The sequence below is a fragment of the Orbicella faveolata genome, unplaced genomic scaffold, assembly GCF_042242905.1.
Source record: "Orbicella faveolata isolate gen_17 unplaced genomic scaffold, um_ofav_v1 contig_25, whole genome shotgun sequence".
In the NCBI taxonomy this organism is placed as follows: Eukaryota; Metazoa; Cnidaria; class Anthozoa; order Scleractinia; family Merulinidae; genus Orbicella; species Orbicella faveolata.
The window spans coordinates 7,446,209-7,462,500 of record NW_028301553.1 but is presented as its reverse complement, the minus strand read 5'-3'; the positions used below and the strand labels follow the sequence as shown (position 1 = coordinate 7,462,500).

General features: G+C 39.8%; 4 protein-coding genes and 1 pseudogene across 4 annotated transcripts in view; 1 reads left to right on the top strand and 4 right to left on the bottom strand.

The window, feature by feature from the left end:
- LOC110059397 (uncharacterized) overlaps positions 1 to 1,128 on the top strand; it is a 4,139-nt gene extending 3,011 nt beyond the window's left edge. Inside the window, exon 5 of the mRNA XM_089293376.1 lies at positions 1 to 1,128. This exon is cut by the window's left edge and continues 682 nt beyond it. Within this exon, the coding sequence (XP_089149502.1) occupies positions 1 to 680 (680 nt within the window). The 3' untranslated portion in view covers positions 681 to 1,128.
- A 2,922-nt stretch (positions 1,129 to 4,050) lies between these two features.
- Positions 4,051 to 4,954, bottom strand: LOC149108792 (uncharacterized). Its single transcript, XM_089293365.1, has one exon. It carries the CDS (start codon positions 4,859 to 4,861, stop codon positions 4,325 to 4,327), a length of 537 nt encoding a protein of 178 aa, XP_089149491.1. The 5' UTR covers positions 4,862 to 4,954; the 3' UTR covers positions 4,051 to 4,324.
- Positions 4,955 to 5,019: 65 nt separating this feature from the next.
- Positions 5,020 to 6,479, bottom strand: LOC149108791 (uncharacterized; annotated as a pseudogene).
- Positions 6,480 to 7,963: 1,484 nt separating this feature from the next.
- On the bottom strand, positions 7,964 to 8,774 carry LOC149108790 (uncharacterized; the record flags this gene model as incomplete). The annotated part of the gene is made up of 1 exon (XM_089293846.1): positions 7,964 to 8,774. A coding segment is annotated over one exon (633 nt), but the record flags the coding sequence as incomplete, so codon positions are not given.
- Positions 8,775 to 13,328: 4,554 nt separating this feature from the next.
- Positions 13,329 to 15,803, bottom strand: LOC149108789 (uncharacterized). The gene is made up of 2 exons (XM_089293381.1): positions 15,328 to 15,803; positions 13,329 to 13,795 (listed from the first exon to the last, which is right to left on the bottom strand). The coding sequence occupies exons 1-2, from the start codon at positions 15,617 to 15,619 to the stop codon at positions 13,329 to 13,331; spliced, it is 759 nt and encodes a 252-aa protein (XP_089149507.1). The 5' UTR covers positions 15,620 to 15,803.
- Positions 15,804 to 16,292: the final 489 nt, after the last annotated feature.

Genomic DNA, 16,292 nt, shown 5'->3' with positions numbered 1-16,292 from the left:
CAGAAGGGATTCAGCTCGAAGAAGAAGAGAGTGTGGTCTTTGGTTGCCCAGAGGAGGGTTGTATAAAGGTTTACCAAAGTCACAGCAGCCTTCAGCGACACCTTGATGCCGGGAAACACCTTCTGGCGTTAGAGAGAGAGTCCGCATACGACGTGATAAAGAAAAAGTGGGCAGAGACGTGCAAGTCAATTTCTGGTAGCTACATGGAAGCAGCTCATTCACCCACATCTGCATCCGCCTCAGTTTCCCATAGCCAGTCGGAAGACGCACCGCCAACAGCTGACATGGGCTGGGCACTGAAAAAGACTAAGAAGTCTGTTCATTTCACCACCAAAGTGCGCCAATTTTTGCGTGAAGTCTTCCTTCAAGGAGAGGACACTGGGAATAAAGCAACGGCTGAGAACATAGCAGCACGAATGAGGTCCATGCTAACCGCTGAGGGAACGAAGGTTTTTACCAAGGACGAGTGGCTGACATCTACCCAGATTTCCAGATATTTCAGTAGATTGGCCGCATTAAACAGGAGTGGGGCTCTTCATAGATCAGAGGAGGCGAGGCCAGCACCAACAGAACCGGTACCCGAGGAAGGAGAAAGCGAAGATGAGGAGGAAGACCCATACGTGGCTGAAGCTCCCATCATTAGAACACGGCTTCAAATCAGGAGGGAACTAGAACTGTAACTTTACTTTCGATCAGAGTGTTTATCTGTTTGATCATATTTATTTTGACTTTTCTCTTTGATAGTTTTTTCAAAGGACAGTTCTTTAGGGCACAGGTCACAAAAACACGCCGTTGATTTTGTTTTCGGTATAGCGAGGTCTTTCTGATAAAGTTTTCTGCATCAAGATGCGATGTGGCGTGCCAGTTTCAAGCAAATGTATTATTCCTTTATTAGACGAACCAAAGTGAGTAATGTAAGCATTTTGATAGTGTTCTGCGGACACGCGTGTTCGACTTAACGAATAGTAAGTCCTGTCACGTAGTTCACTTCTACAATAATAGAGGCCATCATTAAGCCGCCAATTGTTATTTTCATGGCTTAAGACAAACAATAGCCTTCGACATCATTCTATTTCATTAAATTTTATATTGTGTAACCATTTTTCGGCATCTTCTGTCTGTTGCTATGTCATTATAGCGCGTTATAATGAAAAAAACATTGACGGCGGTGGGTACCCTGTGGTGGGCGGATTTTTCTTTTTTAAGCGACTAGATAGAAATGGTTCTATTTCATTAAAGTGTAAGGTGTGTAACCATTTTGTGGCATTTTCTGTCTGTTGCTGCGTCATTATTACAGAATTTGCGCGTTATAATGAATAAAAATTGACGCGGGTACCCTGTGGTGGACGAAGTGTTTGTAGCCCTCCTGTGGAATAGTTCAGTAAGTGCCCAAAGATTTTTTTGCAGATAATGTTAGTATGAAGTTCCACCTTTTAGACGATATGCTCCGTTTTTTGAAGCATGCTCCGCCATTGGAGATATTTTGGCCTAAACTTTGCGTATTTTTACAGTTTTCACTATTAGGTGAGAAGGGGGTCTTGGATGAGACCACTTGTGTAATAGGAATTAGTCGTAGAAGAACGAAACGTAGACAACAGATTGTCTTTGGGTGGGACAACATTCACTTAAAATTTGAAAAGATTTGGTTGAATTCTCATAGCGGTAGAGCTTTATACTTTTGACCATTTTTTTTGGTGATTTTTGGTCATTTTTGTAAAAAAAAAACTAGGAGGGTGGTCAACTCCCCCCGGTTTTGACCAAATTTCCTTAAACTTAGACTGAAGTAGTTTTGGGTGGACCCCTTCAAACTGGCCAAGTTTCATCAAAATCGGTGAGATAGCTTGTGCCGCCCCTGCCTGGTCCTATCGTGGATGCACTCTTAAGTACCACAGCAGGCTGCTTCAGTAGCAATTTTTAGGTATTATGATCCTCCCCGAATTTTCTGTAGCCTTTTCTCGGGACATTTTCGTTTGAGGTTTTCGCGCGAACGGCAGTTTCAACTTGGGCGTTGGCGTTTCACGTTTATGCCCTCTACCGGTTTAGCCATAGAAACAAGAAAGAATTATTTTCCTTGAAGAGGGCGGCATTTTGAATTCTCAGACAACAGCAGTGTTTGATTTTCAAATGGAAACAAGAAGCGTCATATATTTAAAAAGACTGGTTTACAAACTTTCTTATCAGTCAGTACGTGGCATACGCAGAAATCCAGAATGAAAAACGTTGAAGTGAATCAGTTACGCAAAAACCTACATCTCGGCGTTAAAAACTCGCGTTGAGAACTGCAAACGTGATCGCAGAGCTTGGTCACGCCATTTCTAGCGGTTTGCTGTTTGAAGTTTCCGGTTCTTCCGCAACTGCGCGCGTTACATAGAGGCCCCAGTTATATGGTCTCGGGTGCCCGAGACAACCCTATCCCCGAGGCAACTTTAGCGAGCGTTTATATGTGAAAACGTAGTTCCTGTAGGCCGAGTCAAATTTTTTTTTTTTGACCCTGTGCGATTATTCATAACCCATATTGAATAATCAAATGTGCAAATATCTCTCTTTCTTTGAGGTTCCCTCGGTCATTCGATCACAGTGGGTTTTGCCGAGTTAATTTTCACTTCTTTGATACGAATTTCTGCTTTAAATCCAAACTCTAGGCATTACGTGACACTCGCCACGCCGAGAGTTGTCCCGATAAGGGGAGCCAAAGCGTTTATATGAAGAAAAGTTGTCCCGCTTGCCAGGGCTACCCTACCTGCTGAGGCGAGACAACTCGCCCACCCGAGTTGTCTCACCCCCTGAGACGGCTTCGCAATCCTGTAATCCGCGGTTGGTTGAATTTTGCAAAGAAATAAGCTAAAAGGTACCTCGGCCAGGGTAACGCGGGGGAAGGTTGTCTCGGGTACCCGCGACCACATAAGTGGGGCCTGACTAACTATTTCCAGACCCTCCTGAGATTTGCAAAACCGGGAATCGAATCTAAAAACAACTCGAGATCTAAGGATTAACTTGGTAATAGGGCCTATATTGGGGATTAACTCCCTGACCCTAAATCATCCCTCGTGTAGGCATGGTGGCTTCATTTTTAGTGCGCTCGTCTCCACTCTATACACTCTACACACTCTACACACTTTATTATTTTCAAATTACATTCTACAAAGAAAGGGCATGCTCGCAATTAGCCAAGGCTAATCTACGCTAATCTACACGGGCCATGCCTTTAAAATAGCCGAATTACAAAAATATACGAAATCAGAAATTAACTAGTAAAAGTTTTCTCTTATAAGGGAAAAAATACAGTATTAAATTGATAAAAATTTGTCTCCGCATCGAGCGGTCTATGTTCAAGCCCTTGCCGGAGACATTGTGTTGTGTTCTTGGGCAAGACACTTTACTCTCTCAGTGCCTTTCTCCGCCCAGGTGTATAAATGGTTACCGGCGAACTTAATGCTGGGGGTAACCCTGCGATGGACTAGCATACCATCCAGGGGGGACTCCTAGTCGCTTCATGCTACGGAAACCGGTATATGCTCCGGCCTGGCTCGTATGCAGACTAAATCATCCCTTGTTAGTAATTGTTTCTGGCTGCCATTTCTTTTAAAAGGGAAAATCTCTCTTCCCTGTTCAGTAATTACACAATAAATCTCCAATATTTATTCTACCGTAAAGTTTCGAAAGTAACTGAACGGCCCGCAGAAAATAACGTTAAAACTAAACGGCTGTTAGCAAACACCGAGAGTATAGCGACCCTTCAAAAAAACATCTACCGAAGGCAGCGATCTCAAACGTAACAAAGAGGCCTTTTTGCAAAACAACAGTGAGGAAAAACAGATACAGCGAACAGCAAATTGATCATTCTCTCCTGATGTTACTCATTACAACATGTTATCTCCTAAATTACTGCTTCTTTTATTCTAGACAAGGTTAGTTAAGTTTATTATTATATTTTGTGCTAGAGATATACGCTTAAATTCTCCTTTGACTGAGTAATAGTAAAATTAACCGACTCGTTTATATAATAAACGTTCTCGCTTAACCGAAATTACCTACAAACCAAAAATAGCTTTGGGAAACGGCTTCTAAAATTTCCATCAGAAGGTTATTTTCACAAATTCCTTTCCCGCTACCAGGAAAGGTACTAGGAGAATGAAGAGATTTTGAATTTAACACTCAAAATACTTAAGGCAGAATATTTGAAATAAACATTTTTTGTACTATGGTGCTTAACTAAGGAATTCGCTTCCAACAAAGATTTAGTAAAACAGATCAAAGCCAAAACTTGAGCAATACTTGCAATTCTAACAATGCATTGATTCACATTTTAAAATCCCTGTTTGCTTCAAGCAGAAAGCATGCCTACAGCAGAACGCACTCGACTGATTGTTCCAACTTTTACCACCTGTCGTAAGTTTTCTCTAACGTCAGAAATGATGTAGAGTTCCCCACTAGGTGTCAAACAATATTCCTCTTTCAAACATTCAACGATGTAATGAGGTATATGCCAAGTTCCATACCTAAAGTGTACATCACTTTCTTGAAACGAAACCTGTCCGTAAAAGATACGAGTTTTTAACACAAGAGTTTCGCTGTCAGCGATCTGTATTCCTTCGTACCTTGACCTTGATACTTCAATCAACTTTGGATTAACAGACCATCGAAGTGTGCCATCAATGCCTTGCATGATTGTAACTCCAGTCACGGGCGTGTCATGATACTGTTGAAACAGATCTTGATTAATGTGATCCGGGACCGTAAATATGGGGTCCCACAGTTGAAGATCTGCTAACTGATAAGATATTATTCCATTAAAAAGTAAACTCCTCAGTAACACAGGTTCCCCAGTGATACTTACAGCAGGAGGATCTCTTGACTTCATTGTTGTGGTGGCTTGCGTAGCTGGTTACTTCTTAGTTTTTGTGTTCAACCCATGTCCTGGTTCCCAGTCTGAAGGGTGTCTTTAAAGGGAATTAATTTGCGATTGACCTGAAAGGATAGGAAACGATTCAGCTGCTGAACTTGAGACATCACGGATCATTCTTTTTTTTTTTATTTTTTTTTTTACAAACTCTAGAAAGTTGATTAGGACGGTGGTCATGTCGAAATGAGAAACTGAACCTTTGCTAAATGGTAAATGGGCCAGTTTTGACATATTAAAAGTTAAAACTTGGTCCCGTGGCTTGGGGAAATAAAACAAACAAATCATTAAAGGTCACTTCAAATAGTGACTGTGGACAAATATGATGCATTTTTACCTTTAGGAGATCTTGACGTATTGAACTCCTAAGGTCTAGCTTGTGCCCTGTTGCCCATTTCATTGCTTATTTCAAAGCGAGAGACCATTGAACTTAGCTGCTGTGCAGGATCTTCTTCCACGGCTTCTATCTCGAGTTCAGTAGAGCTCGCTGACTGTGGTGTTTGTAATGATGGTCCTTGTGGCGGTTGATATTCAAATTTCTGTCCTTTCTTGCTTGGATCAAAATAACGCAGCAGCGCTTCCTCGTGAATCACTTTGTGATTTTTGTTCCAAGAAAAGACGAAGCTTTTTCTTCCATCCATGAACTCCTCTCTGAACTATGAATACGCATTTTTTCTCCAGGCCCAGAGCGAGATGACAGACTGCTCTTCCTCGGTTTCGTTCTTGTAGTTGTCATCTCCTCCAATAAGCACGATGACATTCTCTCCTAAGGTAAAATACAAAATATTTAAATAATCGATTTTGTTTCAGCTCCGACAGCAAGTTAATTTCAATTTTCAGCACACATTCTATCTAGACCGCGGTCTAAAAAGCTCAGAAGAGAGAAAATCTAACAAAAAATATTGATTTAAGGTCTCTAGGTCCGTAACCCCCAAAAACGGCGGCCATGTTAGTGTTGCAAACCAATCCGGTGAGGGTTAAACTCTCATATATTTTCTACTTTCCTTTCTTCCAATACATTTGCGGGGCTGCTGGCCACGTGAGTGAAAACGTTCTATAGGAGTCCAAAGATTGCACGTGACTAAACAGAGGAATGCAGGGAAAGAGAAAAGAGAGTTGTCTGTTTGACGAACTACAAACCTTGGTCAGCATGCTACGCCGAGAAATGGTAAAGAAAAACAACAACTTCCATAATTAAGAGGGCCAGATAGCTGATAATAGACCAATCGAACAAGTTCGAGGGATGAATAACTTATTTCTTTTGCTTTGTTTTTCTAAGCCTCGGAGCCATGGTAGAATTTTTAATATATCAAAATTGGCCTGTATGGCAGAAGTTTAGCTGATAACCGACAAGTGGCTAGGATTGTTAACTGACCTGTTTTCTCTCGAAGTGCGGTATGTTCTCTCGCATGGGCATAGCTGAAAATTATCAAATTACTGTTAGCTGAGTGCACGATTTTCCTTTATTTTTACTCTCAAATTGGCCGCTTTTTGCTTGCTTTATAGACTATAACAGACCTTTACCGCATTCCACCTCAGTGCGTTCGCATAATAGTACCAGAGCGACCTTTTCATACATTTGCTGTCTTTTTGTCCACCCTGCATGACCTGGACTCGGCGCTATTGTTTGTTGGAACGCGGGAAAGGTTTATTACAGGGTGGGTTATCCGATTACTGAGGTGTATCTTTTCCGGGTTTCAAATAGTTTTAATTTTTCATGGTTTTCACACGATCGCTACATGATCGTTGAGTTATGCAAGTCTGTTTCAGGAATAGTTGTCGCGTGGTTTCCATATGATGACATTTTTTTCATAGTTAGTAACTAGAGTTAATGTAGTACGCTCTTCAATATTCCTATCCAATTAGCACCATTTACAATGAGTCTCGCTACGTTGCAATAAATTCATACTTATCACGATAAGAAACTGTCAAGAAAATCTACATCTTTCTCCTGCGGTTAATATATGTTCTATATATTCCCTTACATGAAGAGCTAAAGAATAAAGTACCAGAACAAGCTGCTCCGATAGCAACTATCTGTGGGAATTATGATCCTCCGCGAATTTGAGAGACATGAAGTTTTCAATTTGAGAATAAACATACGTGGCTATTCTGTGAGCAAAATCCGCGTCACAGGATCTTGTGACCTTGTAGCTGGTTGGCTATTTCCAGACCCTCCTGAGATTTCCAAAACCGGGAATAATCTAAACATAACTTGAGATATAAGGATTACCTTAGTAATAGGGCTTACATTAGGGATTAACTTCCTTACCCTAAATTATCCCTTGCTAGTACTTGTTTCTGGCTGCCATTTCTTTGAAAGGGGAAAATCTCCCCTCTTGTTCAGTCATTACACAATAAAGCTCCAGTATTCAGCTTACTGTAAAGGTTTCAAAGTAACTGAACGAGCTTTTGCTATAAACAGAAAGTACGTACCTCTAAAACTCAACGGTTTTTAGCAAATACCGAAGGTAGTGACCCTTTGAAAGAAACATCTACCGAATGTAGCGACCACAAATGCAACAATTAAATTGCTTTTTCTGAAAAACAACCGTAGTGAGGAAAAACCGTTACAACGAACTGCAAATCGATTATTCTGTTCTGATGTTAATTCATTACTACGTTTTCTTTCTTTTTAGTTTCTAAATAACTGCTTCTTTTATTCTAGCCAAAATTAGTTCAGTTTATTATCATATTTTGCACTAGAGATACGTATGTTTTCCCATTTGACTGAAAAATTGTTTAATGGATCTACTAGTATATGGCGCTCGTCTTCACTTATCCAAAATTAATTAATTATAAAATTGAAATAGCGATAGAAAAAGATTGCTAAATCAGAAAGTTACTACAATCAGCGAAGGTACAAGTTACAACTTTAGATAATGGTGCCACATTTAGCACTTAAAAGACCCAAGACAACATACCAATGAAATAAAGATTTTCACAACGCGCTGCTCAACTAAAGGATTCGCTTCCAACGAAGTTTAAATGGAGCAAACACTTGAGAACAATTCAAGAAATCTTTGTGCTTACTCAGTCTCTGGAATTTACATTAGGTTTTTACTCGTTTTTAGGTCAAATCAATATTTTTAGAACAGTAACACTGCTATTAGCGCTGCTTTCTCTGAAACCAATTATTTGTAAAACTCCGCGAACCAAATCCGCGTTGAAATAAATTTGTCCGTCTGTCTCTCGTTTTGAACAGTTATCTTGCAATTCTTACGTTGCAATGATTTGCATTTTAAAATCCTTGTTTGTTTAAAAAAGTACGGATTGAATCAATTTTTCTAATTTTCACTATGGTTCGCAGGTGTTCTTCCTCGTCTGAAATGATGCAGAGTTCCCCAGACGGTGTGGAGCAGTATTCTTCTTTCAATTTATCAATTATTTTCTGAGGTATTCGGAAATTTCCATACCTAAAGTGTACATCACTTTCTTGGAAAGATACCAGTCCGTTACGGATACGAGTTTTTAACAGGAGAGTTTCGTTGTCAGCGATCTGTATTCCTTCGTACCTTGAACTCGAAATATCGATCAACTTTGGATCAACGAACCATCGAAATGTGCCATCAATGCCTCGCACGATTGTTACTCCCGTCACGGGCGTGTGGTGATACTGCTGATTCAGATCTTGATTAATGCGATCTGGGACTGTAATTGCGGGGTCCCATAGTTGAAGATCTTCTACCTGATAAGATATTTTTCCAAAACGAAGTAAACTTCTCAGCAAGATAGGCTCTCCCTCACAAGTTATAGCAGGAGCATGGTATGGCTCAGTTGTTGCTGTGGCTTGCGGAGCTGGTTTCTTCTTACTTTTTGAATTCCACTCATGTCCTGGTTCCCAGTCTGAACGATTTTTTTGAAAAGGATCACTTTATGATTGACCTAAATAAATGAAAAATGATTCAACTGCTGAACTTGAAGAATAAAAAAAAGTAAAATTAAACCACTTTATTTAAGTGTCGAAGAGTTTAGCACTGCTGTGCTAATTCCCTCTGAGACGCACGCGCAGGGAATCATGGTAGCTGTATGTAATGTCTCGAAGATATCGTGCGTGTATTGAATACAACTACCATGATATCCTTCACGCGCGTCTCACCGAGGGAATGGGGTATTTATAATATTTTTTCCTTATTTCAGCGTCCATGGCCCATTGAACAAAGACTTGTTAATCAAAAATCCCAACTGCTGGAAAGCTGAACAATTGGCTAGTTACGAAGCGTGGACAAATTGAATTTCGAAACACTAAACACAAATCCATCCAGAGCATCACTGATCGTTTTTTGAAAACCTCTCGAAAGTTTCGTCCGTGTCTGTGGATTTGGTCGGGCGATGGTGATGGCGAAATTAGAAACTGGACCTTTGCTAAATAGTAAATGGTTGCCAAATGGGCCACTTTCGATATATCAAGAATTATAACTGGGTGCCGAGGCTTAAAGTGCACCTAACCCCCAATTTTTTTTTTTTTTTTTTCGCTAAAAGGAATCTACTTGTTATTTGAAATACTTCCGCGAAAAAATTGTTGGATTCGGTTAAATCCTCGATTTTCTGTGCCCCGACCAAATCTCGAAAATAGCCCCAAAACACTGCCATTTTGTTTAAGGACCGAGTTTGAGGAGAATGGGTCGAGCGGCTGTTGTGACGTCTACCCAGGAACTTGAATATCTCACGTCCTCTCATTTCCTTCAGGATGGTGCAATAAACATTCGAAAAGTGCGAAGTAATGTCTTCCAGAAGTGCTATCGGCTGTTGCAGCAATATCCCAGATCTGAAAAAAGATATACTGTACGATTTACTGGCGATGATCGGTCAATGGTACAATAAAGACGTAAACGATGGTTGATTTTGTCGAACCGAAACAAGCGAACTGAGTCTGTGAGAACCATTGAAGAACTCTCACTGGAATTTGTTCCGCAGACTTTCAAACGCTATTTTCAAAATTTTCAGCTTAAAGCCAACAAGCACTTTGTCGAAATACTACCGACAACCTATATCTTCCAATCCCGCAGTGTTTATAACATAGCCGGCAAAGTTGTGATCAATCAAGAAGCGTTACGACCAAGTATAGTGATACGTAAATAGCTCGCAACTGCACGCCGCCAACCAACACTTATTTCTCTTTCGATTTAGATAAAAGTCGAAGATTAATCCTTTAGAATTACATGATAACAAAATTGTTACGCTCACAGAGTTTTTCTAATGTTTGGAAATAAGCAGTGCGACAAACATTCTATGCAAAAGTGTCGAAAATATGACCGCGTGACATTATTATCTGCGGACCGCTTAGGGAAGACATCCTTTTTGCTTATCCAACGAATTTCACTGCAAACTTTGAGAAAAATTTGCATTGGTTATTTGGAGTTACGACTTAAAATGTGAGACAATGTGAAATTGTTAATTGTATGAAATGTTTCCTTCCGCCTTGCTTCCCGCAGCTTCAAACATAGGCACGCAAGGCGTGCAAGAGTTATTTTTTTCTGAACTATAAGTCTCGGAGATAGGAGCATTCATGGAACTGTTTACAGTAATAATTTGGTTGATTTGACAAGTTTTTTTGGTTGCGATGTACAGCAAGAAAGAAACTGGGAGTTTATGATGTACATACGATGTTACATCGGTAATGGTAAGATAACTAAATAGTAAGCCATAAAATGTTTGACTGAACAAACCACGGTAATCTGACACGTCTCCAGATTAATGTAGATACCATCTTATTTTCTAACAAGCAATTTTATTCGTTCTTTGATACAACCCACACTGTGATTGGTCTGACACGCGCACATGCATAACTCCCTTACTCACCGATCACGTAGCCCTTCCCCGGGGGGGGGGGGACTCCCTTATATGGGCTATATAGGTCTGTGCGGCCCCGATGGGTATGGTTTTTCAGCCGTTTTGGTCATAAATAGGGTATCGATTTTAGCTGATTTTGGTCATTTTGGTCATAAATAGGGTACGGTTTTTGCACTCTAGCCTTAATATGGGTATGCTTTAAGACGAAGCCACTTTTTCATCATTATCGAAAAGAAAATCAACAAAAGCCCTTCACAAATTTATATGTTTACGGTAATTTAACATTGGTTTGAACTAGGGAGCTAATTATAACGCAGGTCTGAAACAGGGTTTTCATTTGAGGGTCAGGTCGTAAATAGGGTTTCGAATTTTTGGTCAGGTCATAAATAGGGTAAGGAATATCGCAGATTTTGGTCATAAACAGGGTAAGGGTTTTGGGAAGCGGGCCGCACACCCCTAACCAATTTTTCTGGGAGTACCCCTCAGGAGCCCTTCCAGCCCCCAAGAGGAATTTTTGCTCAAAAATACTCAAGTTAAGAGAACTTTTCGCATTTTATACGAGTAGTAAGTTTACCCTTTTTACACAACACAACGCAACAACACTACTTCACCGAAAATTTAAAGAAAGAGAAAAAAACCTCTCTGACACGTTGAAAGTCTGATTTAATTAAATTGCACTTTAACTTGGTGCCACACAGTCTTCAAAGAACATTTGAACAGTTTTCATACTTTTTACCTTTAAAAATATCGGACTAAAAGAATGTCATAAAATGCCCATCAAATAAAAATATTAAACTGCTACTGCAGAGACGTAAAAACACTCTAGAAAGGAAAGCGTCTTTTTTGTTTAATATCCTGGGAACAAAAGCCGATAACTTGTAAGCTCTAATTGAATTTACTCCCATATGAAAAACAAAAGCGTCGAGTTACCATTTGTAACTAAAAATAGCAAACATCTCGTGGGAACAAGTCGCGACGATTCGTCAGCTCTAATTGAATTTACTACCTTGTGAAAAACAAGAGTGTCAAATTACCCATTGTAACTAAAAAATAAAAATATCTCGTTCTATTTGCATGCAATAAGAACAAAGCAATCGTTACCTGCACTTACTTTTGTAAACGTTAGAACTGCTTCAAATCTAAATAGTCTCGTCTCCTCTAAAACATGTCCTAAGAACTAGAACCGACGATTCGTGACCTCTAATTGAATTAACTCCTTGTGAAAAACAAAAGTATCAAGTTACCCTTTGTAATTAAAAATAAAAATATCTCGTGCCATTTGCCTACTACTCATGAACTGCTTCAAAACTCAAGACTCATCTCGTTCATAACTAGCCACCATTAGACTGAAAATTATGCACTCTAAAACAACCCAATGTACGTATGCAAATGTCACACTCCCCTCCAAACCGGACTAAAAATCACAAACCGGCAACATACAGGTCACTCTTTATTTTTCAATTACCAAAGTCCTTGTGTTTATACATACCTTGAGTTTCTCACGTACCATTTACCTTTACAACAAGAAATTTGATTGGCTGTTCATAGTAGATCCAATCTGATTGGTGTGACATACATACATCTCTCACTCACTTACTCACTCACTCACTCACTCACTCACTCACTCACCCATTGACCCGTCCATAACATACCCGACGCGCCGACTAAGAGGTATTTTTTTTGCAAAAAATAACTCAAAAATACAGGTCCAAACAATTCTACGATTTTCAATCGATCGCAGCCAATGTTTTGGAGGACATCAAGTCTCGAAAACTGCAACACTTAACGTCGCTCTTATAAACATGAAGAATTCCAGAAAGTAAAACACAAACTGGATGTAATAGAACAACCATACCTTGACAAAATACATTTTCGCTAGGGACAAATGTAAACGGGCTATAAACACGCGCGGGAGTCTTGTGTTTAGGTGACGAAATTACCATCCAAAGCAGTCCTTGAGTTTTCTTTCCAGCTTTTCGTTTGCCTGCTCCTCCACTTCGTATCTAGTTTTCCATTCCTAATATGCAAGCAGCTCGTCCGCAAAGAGGTCTTCCCCGTCGTCGCTTGAAATATTGCAAATTGTTCTCAAAGCTCTAAGCAGTGAGTTCACAGTTGTCGAACGTGCTCGATCGAAGTTTATTTCGGTGTCTTCCGAATCGAAACCTAACTCTGACTCCAGTGACAAAAAAGAAATGATTCTGAAACAAAACTTGGACGTTTTAGCCTCAAAATATATTGGAACGATTAGTTTTGTTTTCCATTTTCTCGAGCAACTACAGAGAGCTGACTGAGGCGCCATTGTGTTTGGTTCCTGGGTAGACGTCATTAGCAACCCACGCCCCAGACTCCCTAGAACGCGGTCGTGTAACACTTCAGGCGCGAATTTGAAAGGGCATAGAAAATCGAGGATTCAACCAAATTCAAAAATTTTTCCTCCCAAATGCCTTGAATAACAAGTGGATTCGTTTTAGCGAAAAAAAATTTAGTGTTAGGTGCGCTTTAAGGATGCATATATAAAAGAATCAAAGTGTGGCTGAAGGACTAAACAAATATCTATTTTGTGCTATTTCCCTAAGGAAAATTGGCCGACCAGATGATGCGGCCTGTATGAGTTTTGCAAATGGTGCAGGTCACTTCAAATAGTGTCTGTGGAGAAATATGATGCATTTTTACCTTTAAGATATCTTGAAGTGTTGACCTCCAAAGGTCTAGCGCGCGCCCTGTTGCCCATTTCATTGCCTATTTCAACGCGAGAGACTAGTGAACTTAGTTGCTGTGCAGGATCTTCTTCCATGCCTTTTTTCTCAAGTTCAGTAGAGCTCACTGTCTGCGGTGTTTGTGATGATGGTTCTTGAAGCGGTTGATATTCAAACTTCTGTCCTTTCTTGCTTGGATCAAAGTAATGCAGTATCGCTTCTTCGTGAATCACTCTGTGCTTTTTGTTCCAAGAAAAGACGAAGCTTTTTCTTCCATCCATGAACTCCTCGCTGAACTGTGAATATACAACTTTTCTCTTGGCCCAGTGCGAGACGACAGACTGTTCTTCCTCGGTTTCATTCTTGTAGTTGTCATCTCCTCCAATAACCACGATGACCTTCCCTCCTTAATTAAATAAAAGATAAAATATTTAAAATCTCATTTCAGCAGAAAGAATATGAATAAAACAACTTTTCCCTACAAGTTAAACTACTCCAAAGCTCTTAATAATCAAGCACCTGACTATATAAAGGACTTTTAACACAACTAATCGCCTGTGCTCCCGAGACCATAACCTCCTCGCTATTCCCAGAACCAAACACATGACATTTGGTGATTACGTCTTTGCACACTCTGGACCTTTTCTCTGAAACAAACTTCCTCGTGAAAAAAGACTAAGTCCAACCCTGACTGTCTTAAAATCAAAACTACTTTTTTTAAAATTAGGGTATAGCATGCCATAGTCTTATAATATGTTTTTTAAATTGTATTATTTTTATATACATTTTTCCTATATTTTTACTGTAATCTTACATTGTAAAGCGCTTTAGAATATTTTATAATTTTATCATTATTCACTATGGAATAACAAAGACTGTCCTTAAATTCGCTCTATTGTTCTGCATGTCATTTTCAGCCCCGACAGCAAGTGAAATTTCCATTTTTAGCCTACATTCTATCTAGACCGCGGTCTAAAGAGCTCAGAAGAGAGAAAATCTAACATAAAATATTGAATTATGGTCCCTTGGTCTGTAAATCCCAGCCCCTACCCCCGTCCCCCCAAAGAAGAAAAATTCACAGAGTATTTTACAGTAAAATTTGTTAGGCGTCGACGGTGAACAATTAAAATATTCATGCAAGTTTGAATTTAAAACAGTCATTGCATTCTTGGAAATGTGGCTGTAACGACTCGGTCTTGTTTTAGGAATGATTCGAATAGAGACATTTAAGAAGTGGACATTTCAGTGTTTCATTTATGACGCGTGCCGCTGATCATGCATTCTGCAGTCGCGGTAAATATCAAGTTTCAAAAGCACATGGTCTGCTTTTGAGTTCGTTTTAGTGTGTTCGAAGTTCATTGTTAGTGTCGAGCAGGATTTCATTTCTTATTAGCGGAACAAGGCACGAAAAACTTGTAAGTATCGATCGGTTTTCATTTAGCTTTCTTATCCTTTGTGATTCAGTTGTTATTTTGGTTTACTTAGCGGATTTACGCATTTGATTTCAGTGAATCGTTGTTCATGTAATAAAAGACGTTTGCAGTTCAGCGCATCTCTAGTTTTACTTGTTGCCGCTTTCCTGTAGTGAACATTGGGTTCCTACAGTGGCAGATGTTTGCTGCTAGATCGGTTGTTTGTATGACTAAACCAAGTCATAAAAGCCACAAATGTATCAAAAGCATGAATATGTTGTTCTTGTCAATCTAATTACAAAAATACGCAATGAATCACTTCCTGTACGCCGGAACACGGTGAACAGTTTATATTTTGTTTGTAGTCAACCTCTGGACAGTATAATATTTTTAAAGTGTAAGACCTTTACATATTGGTTTCTTACAAATTTTGCTTCCATTGATTTTATAGCTACAATGTCATGCAAACCCTGGTACCTAGACCATCGAGTTTTAGTAGTATTATCGTTCTAATGTCTAACATTACCTGTCGCTTGTAGTAAAGCTCTGTAAACCTTGGCGTATCCATGTTCCAAGTTATCATTGTTGATGAGTAGAACAGATTCGTGCGCATGGACAACAAATATTGCAAAATCCATCTTCGTTGCAGGAATTGTTTTCGTACTCAACTCGGACATTTCAGATAGAGTGAAGCTGCATTTCTCTACTTCGAATTCGAAGCCAATTCTCACTTTCGTTGCATTCAACAAATCCTCGACGATGCTTAACTGGTAAACATTATCGCAATTAAAAAGATAAAACTTGCGCGGCTCCGCCATCGTTTGACTTTCGTTTGGTCAAAGTACAATGTTCTTATATCCTTCTTGGCAACCTTGGTTTGCTTGACTAGTCGAAGCAGTTTCTTTCACGAATTTCAAAACGGAATTCATTTATTCCCAGAAAAAGCTTCGTAAACATCTGTGCATTGATCGCAACAATTCCGAGAAAACCGATCAAGCATGAAACATTACACAACCATGGTAGCTCGACCCCAGGCTCTCTCTCCTTTGCCCCTTTGTCGTTGAGGAGAGTGTCTCTCCCTGCAACGATAAGTACGATGGCTTGAAAGGGACACACTTTTCTCTCTCTGTTTTTTTTTTTTTTTTTACTTGCGACTTAGCTGCTACTTTCTCGCGACTTAGCTGCGACTTTCTTGCGACTTTCCTGCTACTTTCTTGCGACTTTCTTGCGACTTGCTACTTCCTTTTGACTTTCCTGCTACTTTCTTGCGACTTAGCTGCGACTTGCTACTTTCTTGCGACTTAGCTGCTACTTTCTTTCGACTTAACTGCTACTTTCTTGCGACTTAGCTGCAACTTTCTCGCTACTTTCTTGCAACCTGGCTGCCTGGCTACCTAGCTGGGCCACGTGAGACGGCAGGCCAGGTTGCATTGCCGAGAAACAACATGGATTCTCCAGAAGAACAGTTACCGGAGGTTGACCAGGTATTTT